Raw genomic sequence first — 14,692 nt, forward strand, 5'->3', positions numbered from 1 at the left:
GTGATCAGACTTTGACTAGAGATATGAATGAAGCTGATCTGGATAGGACTAAGGTAAATCAGAGTACAGGGTAAAGGATGAGATATCATCCATATTTTAAAATGTCAACTTCTGCTGAGACCAAAGGGAGAGATGTGTATTTGGTGCAAATTTTACATTTTGGGTAGTGCATTATCGAACTTAACTTATATGGTCAGTTTATTTGAACACCATAATTACATGGAGTATTCAACAAGGAGTGAGATCTTGTTGGTTTCTCCAGGTTAGTGTGGTGCCCTGATATATCCCAGTTTCACGTAAGCAATATTTAGGAGCAAAAGGCATGCTTTGATTAACAATTTGAACAGTTTATTGATTATTTAAAAAGCCTTATTTTGAATTTTCTGATTATTAATTCAAAATGATTATATAAAAAACAATACGTGCATCGACATAAACAAGTATAACAAACAAACATAAGACACTTTTAAACCTGGCCAGCAGACTATAAAAGTGAAAGCAAGAGAGAGAGAAAGAAAGATTCTCACCAAACTAGGGAAAGTCCCCACATCTCATACTTCTGGCTGGGGTAGTCCCGGACTTTAGCTTATCTGAGTCCCAGTCAGTCCACAGAGTCCCAGGCAGAGCATCCCCTCCTGGATAAGACTTCCAAAGTCTTCCTTAGCAAGACCAGTATTCATATGGGCTATTCCAGGAGTTGAAGTGCTCTTGTGCACATACTCAGGAGGGGCTAGTTCCTGGTTACTGGCACATGGTCTCCTTATTGATTAATGTATCACAAAGCATTCCAGAGCCACTCTCTCCATGAAGGCATCATGATGTCTGTAGCTTATCTTAGCCAGGACCTGGGCCAACAGGCCTAATTAGCTATTCATGTCTTCACTTTGTCAGAGAAAATATTGTTCAGTTGTAACTTGCGGTGAATACTAAATGTTGATGTGCAGTTGCCTGCCTGGGTTATAGTTCAGTCTTATTCATCTCTACATTTATTTCCTTTACAGTCCCCAAGTAATTTGGGCAGAGAATAAAAAAGTCTTTGCAAAGTTCCTTTGGGGGACTGGGAAAAAAGGAGGAAATATTCAACTTTCCCATCTGGGGAATTCCTGATATTCTCGCAAGCAGTGGAGACTACCAGTTCAAAGGCTGAGCCTTTGATCTTGGGGCTCACACCTGTGAAGCTTACTTCTGCAAAGGAGAAGCTAAGTCTTCTTATAATTATGCCTAGGAGTCATCCCCAGACAATCCGTTTTGTTGCTCAGATGTGGCCTGTCTCTAAGCCAACTCAGCAAATGAACTAACTGCCCTCCCTGCACCATGGGACATGATTCCCAGGGGTGTAAATTTCCCTGTCAGTGTGGGACAGGAATCCCAGAATGAGTGGCTGAGAGATTTCAGAGTTGAGAAATTATCCTGGAGGTTATTCTTGTACATTATATAGATATCCCTTTTTAGTTTATGATGTATTGAAGTAGCTAGAGGGAAATACCTGAAACTGTTGAACTGTGTCCCAATAGCCTTGATTCTTGAAGATGATTATATAACTACTGTGACCGTGTGATTCTGAAAACCCTGTTTCTGTCTGATGCTTCTTTTATCCAGGTTATGAGACAGATGATTAAAAATTAAAGATAAAAAATAAATAATAAGGGGCGACAAAGGGTAAAAAAGTGGGTAGTTTGCAATGCTAGTGGTCAATGAGAGAAAGGGGTAAGGAATATGGTATGTATGAGTTTTTTCTTTTTTCTTTTTATTTCTTTTTGTGGAGTGATGTAAATGTCCTAAAAATGATCATGGTGATGAATGCACAACTATGTGATGATATTGTGAGCCATTGATTGTATACCATGTAAAGACTGTATGTATGTGAAGATTTCTCAATAGAAATATTTTTAAAAATTGTAAAAAATATTTTTAAGAAAGGATGCCATTATTACTTGCACAGTTTGGTGCCACTGTCTTGATTCATGCTAACACACCAGCAGTCTTACCAACAATTGCTGTTGTCATCTCAGCAAAAGGTCAATACAGTGAAAAAGGAAAATAAGGTCTCTGTATTATTATAAAAATAGTTTTTAGAAGGTCTTGGAGATGCTCAAGGTCCTTGGACCATTGTTTGAACTGCTTTTAAAAACTCCCCAGGTAATAGCCAGAATTAAGTCTCTGGGTCTTCAGAGCAAAAGATCAGTCTAGGAAGGTGAGAATTCTAGTCAGAATTCTACTTGGTAAAGTCCTATGCAAATCCACCCAGGTTGACCTTTGATATACAGGCATACCTTGTTGTAAGCGCTTTGCTTTATTGTGCTTTGCAGATATTGCGTTTACAAATTGAAATTTTTTGGCAGCCTTGCACGAGTAAGTTTATTGGCGTCATTTTCCCCACAGTAATTGCTCACTTTGTGTCTCTGTGTCACATTTTGGTAATTCTCACAATATTTCATACTTTTCTTATTATTATATCTGTGATGGTGACCTATGATCAGTTATCTTTGATATTACTATTGTAATTGTTTTGGGATACCACAAAAAGCACCCATATAAGATGGCAAATGTCATTGATAAATGTGTGTGTTCTGACTACTCCACCAACCAACCAGTCCTCAGGCCTCCCTATTCTCTGAGACACAACAGTATTGAATTTAGGCCTTGTGCTGGTTTGAAAGGATTTATGTACCCTAGAAAAGCCATATTTTAATCCTAATCAGTCTTGTGGGAGCAACCGTTTTTTTCTAATCTCTATGCAGAACTATAGGTTGGAAACTTGATAAGGTTATCTCTATAGAGATGTGACTCTCTCAAGTATTAAACTTGATTGGATGGGAACGTGTCTCCACCCATCCCATGGGGTCTTTATTAATTACTGGAATCCTATAAAAGAGGAGACATTTTGGAGAGAGTTCCTTTTGAGAAAGAGGAGAGAGCTTCAGAACCATGACAGAAAGATGAGAGAACCACAGAGTCCACCAGCCAGCGACCTTTGGAGATGAAGGAGAAAGCCACTGGAGAGCTTCATGAACAAGAGGCCTGGAAAGGAGGCTAGTAGACATTGCCCGGTTCACCACCTGCCTTTCCAGTAGAGAGAGAAACCCTGAACTTCATCAGCCTTCTTGAACCAAGGTATCTTTCCCTAGATGCCTTAGATTGGATATTTCTATAGACTTGCTTTTGGACATCTCCATGGCCTTAGAACTGTAAACTAGCAACTTATTAAATTCCCCTTTTAAAAATGCTATATTGCATTCCGGCAGCTAGCAAACTAGAACAGGCCTCTTATTAGAGGCTAATGCAGCTGGTGACTTTAAATAGAAGCCAGTGCTCATTTACCATTCAGAAAATCCTGTGGCCCATAAGAATGATACTAAATCTACTCTGCCTCTGCTGTGTAAATGGAACAACAAAGTCTAGATAACAGCACATCTGTTTACAATATGGTTTACTGAATATTTTAAGACCACTGTTGAGATGTACTGCTCAGAAAAACGATTCCCTTCAGAATGTTACTGCTCATTGACAATGCACCTGGTGACCCAAGAGCTCTGATGGAGATGTGCACTGAGGTTTATACTGCTTTCTTGCCTGCAGTGTTAGAGTTCTGTAGAGAAACAGAACCAACAGGAGAGATGTGCAGATATGAGATTTATAAAGGTGTCTCACACAACCATGTGAATGGAAGAGTCCAGAATCCATAGGGCAGAATGTGAAGCTGTCGGCTCCAATGAATGGTCTGGATGATCTCCCAGGAGAGGCTTACTGGCTGAAGCAGCAGTGAAGTCTCTCTTCATCCTTAAAAGCCTTCAACTGATTGGGTTATCTCATTGTGTAGCAATAGATTATTTTTAAATTAAAGTATATACACTGTTTCTGTTTTTTGTTTTTTGTATTTTTGTTCTTAGATATAATGCTATTGAGTAGACTACAGTATAGTTTAAACATTTATATACCATGGGAAGCCAAAAAAATTCATGTGATTTACTTTATTGCAATATTTGCTTTATTGCTCTGGTCTGAAACCAAATCTGCAATAACCCTGATGTATGCCTTTACTGCTGTGACTTCCATGTCCAATTTCTGTAAGATTTCCTTTTACATTTACAGCTCCAGAAGATACTAAAAATGCATGAGACCGAAAGTAGGGGGCACCTATTTTCTAAGATTGTATCCGGATGAATGAGTCATTAATAATATTCAGGCAGGTACTGTGTGCCAGGAATTGCATTTTATTTGCAATATCTCATTTAATCTTTATAACATCTAATTAAGGTAGACCTTAATTATTTTCATTTTATAAATGAGGAAGTTAAGGCTTAGGGAAGTTAAATAACTTACCTAATTCAATGAATGAGGCCAAAACATAGTGCTTCGTCTGGGTTTGTGAGGATGTATAGGAATGATGATTTGAACTATTTAAGATTGTTTTAATTTTGAATTATTCCCAAAGCAAACATTAGGCAATGCAAGGCATATACATAAGCTAAGGTTATTGTCTCCATTATTTTTTCACAAATGAGCATTAGGACATGAATCTAGGCAGTCTGGGAAGATTGAGATACATACCAGTCAAAAGAGTAGATAATTATGAGCTCGCTGCTTATTATACCGTTAGCCATGTCTGCATGTAAATACCACTTGTATAGCACACGTAGTGTGTGGAATATTATCACATGTTACAATAATTCTGCTGCTGAGCAACCTCCATCACCCAGGTGTAATATCCAAGTTCCAAGTCTTGAAATTCTTATTCTGATAGCCCTGGGAGAATCTTTTCTTAATCTGAACCTGTGCTGTCATACGAGGAATTTTCCATTTGTATTCTTCACAACACCCACTAGTGAAAGACAGGCCTTGAATTCAAACAGTCTTAACTAATTCCAAAGTCCATTAACTACTATCCTATGTTGCTTCTCCCAGACCAGTAAGTGTGACTATATTCACTCATTTTTCATTCCTTATTAGTTATATGCCAGTTAAAATCTTACCCTGTCAACCCTCTCTTCCTGTTATGTTGAAAACTTTTGACTGCAGATGTACTAACTTAGAGTGGTAAGATAAAGATTGACTAGGATTAATAAATTGAAGGAAGTCGTTTCCTAGATTCAATGTTCTTTAAAATCTTGTCTAGGGAAATCATTAATTTATTCTGTACTTTTTAAAAATTATAAACAAAATTTATTCTTTTAAAACTTATTTTTTGATGCCTAGAATTTTTAAGAAAGAGAATTTTGTGAATACTTCAAAGATTTGGAACCTATAATAAAAAATGTGGAGAGAAAGAGGGAAATAGTGTAACTTAAGTTTTTACTTGTGTTTTTTTAATTTAGGAAAGTATAATGTGTAGGTACTTCTCAACAGGGGACAACAGCACTCCCCAGAGGATATTTGAAAATATTTTTGTTATGTGGAAATTGTTTCCCAAAATGAATGCAGGGACACCCTCTGCCCGTGCATGCAGATGAGAAAAAGAGGCTTTAGAGACACAAAGGCACACAGTCTGAGACACCTCCAACTAGTGGCATCACTTTTTTACTTTGAGTTGCCCTCAGTGTAATTTCTGATACCTGGTAGAAAGAAATGAAAGTAAAAAAAATGATGATCGCAAGTTAGCAAACCATATGACCATTTGCATCTTATAAATAAAATCAAGAGGAATGAATAGATGGTCTATCCCTATGTTTCCATATTCTAGAAATGGCTTATTGGAAGGGGTAGCAGAAGAGACGCTATCCTAAAAAATAGAATTAATGTTAAAAAAAAAATCCCTTGGGAGTATTCACTCAGAAGATGAACTTGGACCACTGTGTGAAGTGGCCCTGCTTTTATGTGACATACAAGACCATCTGCCTCATCCTCAAGGTTGGAGCCCTGAGATGCTCAGGGAGGTCGTGCTGGTGGAATGGCACCAGAGAAGCATGCATTCATGGGAATATTATTCAGTCACAAAAAGGCATGAACTACTTATGCATGCTGCAAAATGGATGACCTTGAAAACATCTTAGTAAGTGAAAGAAGATAGAAAGGGACACAGATACTATGACTTCATTATAAGAAATATTTTTAAAAGGCAAGTCCATAAAGATAGAAAATAGATCATTGTTTGCCCCAGTGTAGAGTAAGAGGTGTGAAATGAACTACCAACTAACTAGTATAGAGTCACTGCTGCTTCTAGCACAGGAGATGGTGACCATCTGTCCAGAAGTCCCAGACACTAAGGGAGGCTGAGTCAGAACTGACTGAGCCCAGGACCCTGAAAAGGTGCTCCTCCCTTATTTTCCCAAACTCACAGTCAAGACCAAGCTCTATGAGTGACATTTGACCTTTTCCTTTCCTCCCTCATTCAATCAAGATGCAAGTCCTACTTATTTTGCTTTCAGGATGTCTCCAAAGTCATGCACCTCCACTTAGATGCAAGTCAGGTACTTCCCTGGCAGCAGCATGAGGGTCCCACCTGGTCACTTCCCCTAGGACACTGTCCACAAGCCAATTCCAGGAACTTCAAAACTTCCCTCAGGTCTTGTTGCAACTTGATGTACATATTCATATTTCCCCCGTATACTCCCTGCCCATGCTTCTCATGAGTTAACTCTCCATCATCCTCCCCTGGCTCACTGTGGCACAGCTCCCAGTCCCACTTCTTTCACCTGCTAGCTTCTTCTCCTGGCTTCCTGTTTCATGAAGCTCCCCGGGAGGCATTTTCCTTCTTCATCTCCAAAGGTCACTGGCTCGTGGACTCTCTGCTTTATGATTCTGCAGCATTCTCTGCTTGCTCCAAATCTCCTATTCTCCCAAATGTTTCCTCTTTTATAGGACTCCAGTAAACCAATCAAGACCCACCCAAGTGGGTGGAGACATGTCATCACCTAATCCAGTTTAACATCCACTCTTGACTAAATCACAGGGAGATGATCTGGTTACAGTTTCAAACATACAGCATTAAATAGGGATTATTCTACTTTTATGAAATGGGATTTTGATTAAAGCATGGATTTTCTCGGGGGCATACTTCCTTTCAGACCAGCACACTGACAGAGGCTTTAAATCTGCTAATATAAGAATGGTCTGAGAAATAAGGGTGAACCCCTCTTGAAATTAATAGAAAAATAGAAAGTTTCTGCAAAGAAATAGAACATAGGGGATGAAATGGAACAACTAGAGATGAAAACCATACTAGATTGCATTAGCAGAAGATTAATTTTACAGAAATAAAAATTAGTGACTCTCTACTCTCCCCACTATGTGGGACATGACTCCCAGGGATGAACCTGGTCCTGCATCATGGGATTGAGAAAGCCTTCTTGACCAAAAGGGGGAAAAGAAATGAAACAAGATAGTTTCGTGGCTAAGAGATTTCACATAGAGTCAAGAGGTCATCTTTGAGGTTATTTTTATGCATTATAGCAAATATTTCTTTTTAGTTTCTACTAGTGTATTTGAATAGCTAGAAGAATGTGCCTGAAACTTTTGAAATGTAATCCAGTAGCCTTGATTCTTGATGATGATTATATAACTATATATCTTTTACGATGTGACTGTGCGATTGTGAAAACCTTGTGACTTATGCTGCCTTTTTCTAGTGTATGGGAAGAGAAATAGGAAAATAAAGACAAAAATAAATAACTAATACAGAGGGGTAAGGGGTATGGGATGTTTGAGATGTTCTTTTTTGTTTTTTATTTTTTGGGGTAATGAAATAATCTAAAATTGGTGGTGATGAATGCACAACTTTGTGTTGATATGGTGAGCTATTGATTGTAAGCTTTGGATGATTATATAGTATGTAGATATATCTCAAAATTGCATTTTAAAAAAATGAATGCAGGTACTCCTGGCAGAGAATAAGGCTAAGCTACATATAAAGTGTGGGATAATCTTATACAACAAACAATTATCTTACCGAAAATGTCAGTTATGCCCCCATTGAGAAACATATTTATAAATGAAAAAAATCATACCACATAAATAGCTTGATAACACCAATGAATAACAAAGCTCTAATGGGCCAACATTACCACCAGGTGGTTGGCATGAAGGAACTATAATTCTCAAATACCTTTCACTACCACTTTTATTCCTTCATATGCCATGCTTCCCTTTCTGCCTTCATCTTTTAACTTGTCACAGACTAGTTTTTGCCATTTCAGGTCATTTCTCTTTAATATTTATAATCATTTGCTTTTAAATCTTGTGCTTCTCCCTTTTGCCCTCCCAGCTTCTGTTGCTGTAGAGGAGAAATTGGTGTAATAAAAAAGAACCCTGAACTACAGTTTAGGTAGCTTGAATTTTAAATCCAGACTTGGCCAGTAAGTAATTATCACTTAACCTCTGAAGGCCTCATTCTTCTCTTTTGTAAAATTAGTAGCTTGGATTCCCATGATTTCTGAGATCCCTTTCAGTTCTCTTAGGCTGCCAACTGAGTAGTTGAGAGGCAAACTACTGTAGAATCAGATGGACAAGGATTCAAATGCAACTCCACAACTTACTGGCTGTGTCACCTAGGGAAAGGTACTTCATTTTCTGTGCTTCAGTTTTCTCAACTGTAAAATGAGAATAATAGTACCTACTTGATAAGATTATTGTGAAGAGTAATTGAGTGGAGTGATTTCTTTAAGAATCAAGAAATGCTGCATGTATAAAGCACATAACACAGAATATAAGGCTCTTCACACATATGTAAGAGCTCAATGAATGTTAGTTTCTGCTTGCCTTTGAAAAATATCCAAAAAACTGACACTAATCATGCAAAAGAAGTGTTGATTATATAAGTACATCAAAGGAAGAAGAAAAATAAGATTCTTAAAAGGCTCTTTTCAGGTAATAGGAAAAGTCCCATAGATTAGGATTTTTGGAAGAGGCCTTATGAAGGAAGTAAAATTTAATAGCTTTTAAAGGCTGAGTAGCATTTGGATGACATGAGGAAGGGATCCTGTACTTCATTTTTCTTTTGGAAGGGCATCATTATCAAAGTCTTGAAGTAAGAAATTAATATGGTGAATGTAGAGATTGTGCTACTTAGATTCCAATGTAAGTATGCTTATTAAATGGGTTAAGAGTTCTGAATGTTAGATTGAAGAATTTGTGTTATTATTGTTAGATAATAAGAAACTACTGAAACTTTATGGGTTTTGTTTTTATTTCTTTAAGTTTTTAAATCAACCCAGTGATCTGATAGCTAATAATCATAGTTCAGAATTTCAGTCTTTGAATGTCAAAAAGTCACTGCCCCTAAATGAAATCAGAAAGAAAGATAGATGATAAAGATTGAGATGGTATAATCTAGGAATGCCTGGAGTGTATAATAATAGTGACTAAATGTACAAATTTTTAAAATGTTTGTGCATGAGGAAGAACAAAGGAATGTCATTACTGCAGGGTGCTGAAAATAGATGGTAATTAATATTTTAAAATTTCACCTTATGTGTGAGACTAAAGCAAAAAATGTTTATTTGGTACAAAATTTATATTTTGACTAGTGCATTTCCTAATGTAACATGTAGATAGCTGGATTGAACACCATAAGTACTTGGAATCTTGGATAGGACATGAGATTTTGTTGGTTTGTCCAGAGTGATGCCCCGATAAATCCCAGAGTGATGTGATCAGTGAGTGGAAAAGTATTTGCAAAGTCCCCTTCGGGGAATGGTGAGAACGGGGAGAAATGCAACTTCCCCAAGTTGAATTCTTGATATTCTCACAAGCAGTGTGGACAGCCAAGGCTATAGGCTGAGCCCACAGTCTTGGGGTTTGTTCATATGAAACTTAACCCCGCAAAGGATAGGTCAAGTCTACTTAAAATTTAGGCCTAAGAGTCACCCCCAAGAGAGCCTCTTTTGTTGCTCAGATGTGGCCTGTTTCTCCAGCCAACACAACAAGCAAACTCACCACCCTCCCCCTATCTACGTGGGACATGATTCCCAGGGGTGTGGACCTTCCTGGCAATGTGTGGCAGAAATCCTGGAATTTCTGAGAAAAACCCTAGAATGAGCTGAGACTCAGCATCAAGGAATTGAGAAAACCTTCTCGACCAAAAGAGGGAAGAGTGAAATGAGACAAAGTGTCAATGGCTGAGAGATTCTGAACAGAGTCAAGAGGTTATCCTGGAGGTTATTCTTACGCATTAAGTAGATATCACCTTGTTATTCAAGGTGTAATGGAGAGGCTGGAGGGAACTGCCTGAAATGTAGAGCTGTGTTCCAGTAGCCATGTTTCTTGAGGATGATTGTATAATGATATAGCTTTCACAGTGTGACTGTGCAATTGTGAAAACCTTGTGTCTGATGCTCCTTTTATCTACCTTATCAACAGACAAGTAAAACATATAGATTAAAAATAAATAAATAATAGGGGAACAAATGTTAAAATAAATTTAATTTGAAATGCCAGTGATCAATGAAAGCGAGGGGTAAGGGGTATGGTATGTATAATCTTTTTTTTTTTCTGTTTTCGTTTTATTTCTTTTTCTGAATTGATGCAAATGTTCTAAGAAATGATGAATATGCAACTATGTGATGATACTGAGAATTACTTATTATATTTGTAGAATGAAATGATCATATATGTTAATGTTTTTGTTTAATTTTTTTAATTAATAAAAAAAATTTTTTTTTTAGTCACTGCCCCAATATTTTTCTTTTTAGAGACACATAAGAGTTACAGAGACTTAAAAACTAAATTTGGTTCAGGAAAAAAAAGACAAACCCATATTGTAAGAATTAATACTGATAAAACTGAAGGGCAAATACTATTTTTTAAGCATCAAATTGGGTTTCATCTTTTCTTATAAATAAAATCAAAAGGTATTTTACTATTGTTATTAAAGTTCTTCATCAATTGAAAATAAGACGAATATTTTACGGGTACAGTAGCCAGATTCTATCGTATTCCAGATTTTTGTTGCTAAATATCTTTGTATATAAAAGAGTTTCACTGTATGTGTATCTTGTTTCAATCATGGTAGTAAAGTAGATAGATAATGTGTGTTATGAAGAAATGCAACTGTGTGAAAACATGATCTCAGATAACTTTATTGTCCTCATTGGCTGATTTCGACAGTTGCTAGCTAGCTATAATCAGTGATAATCATCATGTGAAACATGAATCAGAGACATTGGGTATTCCTGCAACTTAATTTAATGACTTTGGCTCAAGCTTACAAAATGCAGTTACTCTTTTGGTGCTGACTAGACTGTTTGCCTAATGATTAATAGAAAGCTACTTTAACAGTAAAATTTCACTTATCCTTTATATATCCATCTGTCTTGTCTTGTTATCAAAGAGTTTTTTCTTTTCTTTTTCCCCCCTGGGGTCAGGGTTCCTGTTGAGCCATCTTCTCTCTTATCACTGTCACCAAGTCACAACCAGGTAATTTTCATAATGCTAGATTTTGGGGTTTTTTGTTTTAGTTGTTTTGTTAAATAAGGTGGTTTTCTTCCTTTGTAATACTTAAATTGCCATTATTTACCAGTTATCTGTAAACATTATCACCTGTGTCCTCAGTCATACAGGTATGTCCTCAAACATACCCACTTGATATTTGCTAACTGTTTTTAGACTCTAGACAGAAAATCTTTTACTCTCATGATGGTTTCCTAGAATATATAAGAACTCGTACAAAGATGGGAAGAAAATAGCAGTAAACACAGTTAAAGAAGTGTTAAATGTAAGCATTGCTTGGGTCAGTCCGTAAACTGATTAAGGAATATTGATAAGTTGATTCTTATCCCCACTTCCATAAACAAAATGATACTTTCGTTCCAGCTATTACATGCAGACTTGGAACTTCATCGGAGAAGAGAACAATTAGTAGAGCATACTCGAAGAGAGGCACAGCTTGCTGCCTTGCAGTATGAGGAGGAGAAAATAAGAACCAAGCAAATTCAGAGAGAAGCTGTCCTGGACTTTGTCAAGGTGAGTCATTCTAACCCATTGAATATTACTCAAAATTACTTAGAAGGAATTGCTGCTTTGTTGTTGCCTTAATTGACATGCCAACTCAAAATTTTTTTTTCTTTTTATAAGGACTGTTGACTAAATAGTGGTGACTGTCTCCTTCTTGTGACTAGATTAATTGTCCTCATGCAGGTAAGCATGAGGACAAATCAGAGGACAATAACCTTTTCCTCTTAGCAGGCTGTCATTAGACACACTTAACTATCCATCTGCCATTTCCTCAATCTCTCATGTCCGAGTAATGATTAATAAGGTCATGAAAGTGAAAAAGATAATAAAGTTCTGTGTAAATGTAAGCTACTACCCTAACCTCTCTCCAACTTCATTACTGTAGTGAATACCAAAAATTGGATCAATACTTTAGAGTCATTTTGATTTTTCCCTTTGTGTTGCTCTCCTCACCCAGTAAATTAACAAACCCTATTAATATTTCTCTTCTGAAGGTTTTACAACTCTATGGAACATCTAAATCTTGTTCCTTTTATTTTATTTTGTCTGTATTACTTATGTCTTTCTGCTCAGAAATTGCCTTGAATTTGTTCTTCATTATTAAATAATTATTCCTATTTTTGTTTGTTTAATATCTGTCTCTCCCATTCACCTATGAATTCCATGAGGCCGGAGACCATTTTTGTCTTATTCACTACTACATCTCTAGATCTAGGCAGGTCTTAGCCTATAGTAAAATTCAATATATATTCATTAAGTGAATAATTGAATGAGTGAATCACTACCTGTATTCTTGAAATACTTACTCTCCTATGTGTTATAAATTTAGCCAAAGATCATCATCTTCAAGTACCATGCACTTGATATATGTTTTTTTTTATTTCAACTGTATCAAGCACATAATGGTGATCTTTAGGTCTCTTCCTCATCTAATTCCTCCTTATCTGATAAGTTCTACTACCTATTATTTTTTCAGCTGATTTATGGAAATCTTTACAACAAAGGCAAAAAAGTAAAATTAATGTTCCTATAAAAAGAAACTTACAAAAATACCTCTCTTAGTCCCTCCCTCCCTATCACTCTTCTTCTTCCCCTCAAAACTTTCTACCCTGAGATGTCGTCTCCTTTTGTGTCTTATAACAATGAAGAGTTACTTAGCCAAGAACTCTTATTTTGCTTCTGACCATGTGATCATGATCTCCTTCTGTCTTTGTACTTTGGTTTAGGTAACCTGGTATCCATATACTATTTCTCCTAATTTGTCACACCATTTCCCTTTTCCTTCAAATCCCTACTTGATCTGTTACCAAATAAAAACTTTTTACATATTCCTTTAAAACTAATCAAAGGACTTTACTCTATTGGTTTATTTAATCTATAAAATATGTCTTTCTGTATTATAGATAGGGGAGATGGAGGTATTCACGTTTCCCGGATGAGAAGCTGTAAGTCTAGGGATGTTAAATAATGTAGTCATATATAGTAAATTAGTTTTTGCAGTTAGAAGGCATATCTGGATTTTCTAAAGCCTAACTTCGTTTGTTCATTCATTGATTTGATATTCCTTATGGAAGGCTGGCCATATTTATGCCTGTGTAAGTAACCTAAAGAGGAAAAAGTACAAATTCCTGCCCACCAGGCAAAACTTAGTTTTTGTCAGAGATATAAAGCAAACATACAAAACAGAAAATAAGACAAGTTGTAATAAAGTACTAGTTGTATAACAAAGATGAAGAAGAGATTAGAGAACAAGATTCATCAGAATATGCTTTAAAAGAAAATGGTATAGGACACTGAAGAATAAGTAGATGGGACCTAGCGAGGAAGAAAATAATGGATCATGGTATAGGAATGGGTTCACTCTAAGTTGAGGAAATGTAAACAGGCTGGGAGCTAGGAATGAGAGACTATCAGTTTAAGTAGAAAAATTGTGTTTGGTAGGATAAATGAATTGGTGAGATGGTGAAAATGATGGTGATGGTGGTGGTGATAATGGTAATACTTCTTTAAATTTGTTGAATGCTTACTATGTACCAGGCATTATTTTAAGGTCTTCATATATATATAAACATATTAACCTATTTAAAACATATAATTATTAACTATATAATATAAATATTAAAATATATTTTAAAATATATAATTATTATTTTAAATAATTCTCTCAGCAAACCTGTGAGATAGGTATTATTATTATTATTCCCTTTTCTATATAAGGAAACTAAGGCTTAGAGAGGATAGCAGTTTGCCTAGGGTTAAATACTTAGCTGATAAATGGCAAAGCAAGGATTCTAATCCAGGAAAGCTGGCATCAAAGCCTGCTCTGTCTACAATGCTATACTGCCTCTTAACAAATAATAACAGCTAATATTTACCATGTCCCAACTGCTGGTCTATGTGTTTTGCATGCAGTAACTCATTTAGCTTACTTCTGTAGAAATCATACAACTAAAAGACATAAATGATTGCATTTTAGACTGTTATGATTAAATGTCAAATCAGAGTTTGATACTGATCTGTATTGCAGAAGAAAACTAGTTTAGGTTATTAAGCAAGAGAAAAATATGAGAGAGATATTTCTGAAAAGCTATTCTGCTCGTGTAGAATCAGGAAAAAGAGACTACATGGAGGAAAATGAAATAAGAAGTAATTGCAATAGTTAAACCAGGGTGCAAAATGAAGGTATCAAACTAGATTACTTCTAAGGTTACAAGGGGGAGACAGTGGTAAGAGCATAGGATCAGAAATGTCTGAGTTTGAATCTAGCTTTGCCACTGGCTATGTGCTTGACTTTTGTAAAGTTACT

At 36.3% G+C, this 14,692-nt stretch overlaps 1 protein-coding gene across 9 annotated transcripts in view; it reads left to right on the plus strand.

Annotated features, from left to right (window-relative positions):
- Positions 1–14,692, plus strand: part of LRCH3 (leucine rich repeats and calponin homology domain containing 3) — a 224,017-nt gene that overhangs the window by 157,433 nt on the left and 51,892 nt on the right. For all 9 annotated transcript variants that reach the window (XM_077118052.1, XM_077118051.1, XM_077118050.1 and 6 more), the window contains 2 exons: positions 11,298–11,349; positions 11,746–11,895. In XM_077118052.1, the coding sequence (XP_076974167.1) occupies positions 11,298–11,349; positions 11,746–11,895 (202 nt within the window). The remainder of the gene's footprint in view (positions 1–11,297; positions 11,350–11,745; positions 11,896–14,692) is intronic.

Source organism: Tamandua tetradactyla, chromosome 10 (assembly GCF_023851605.1).
Source record: "Tamandua tetradactyla isolate mTamTet1 chromosome 10, mTamTet1.pri, whole genome shotgun sequence".
NCBI lineage: Eukaryota > Metazoa > Chordata > Mammalia > Pilosa > Myrmecophagidae > Tamandua > Tamandua tetradactyla.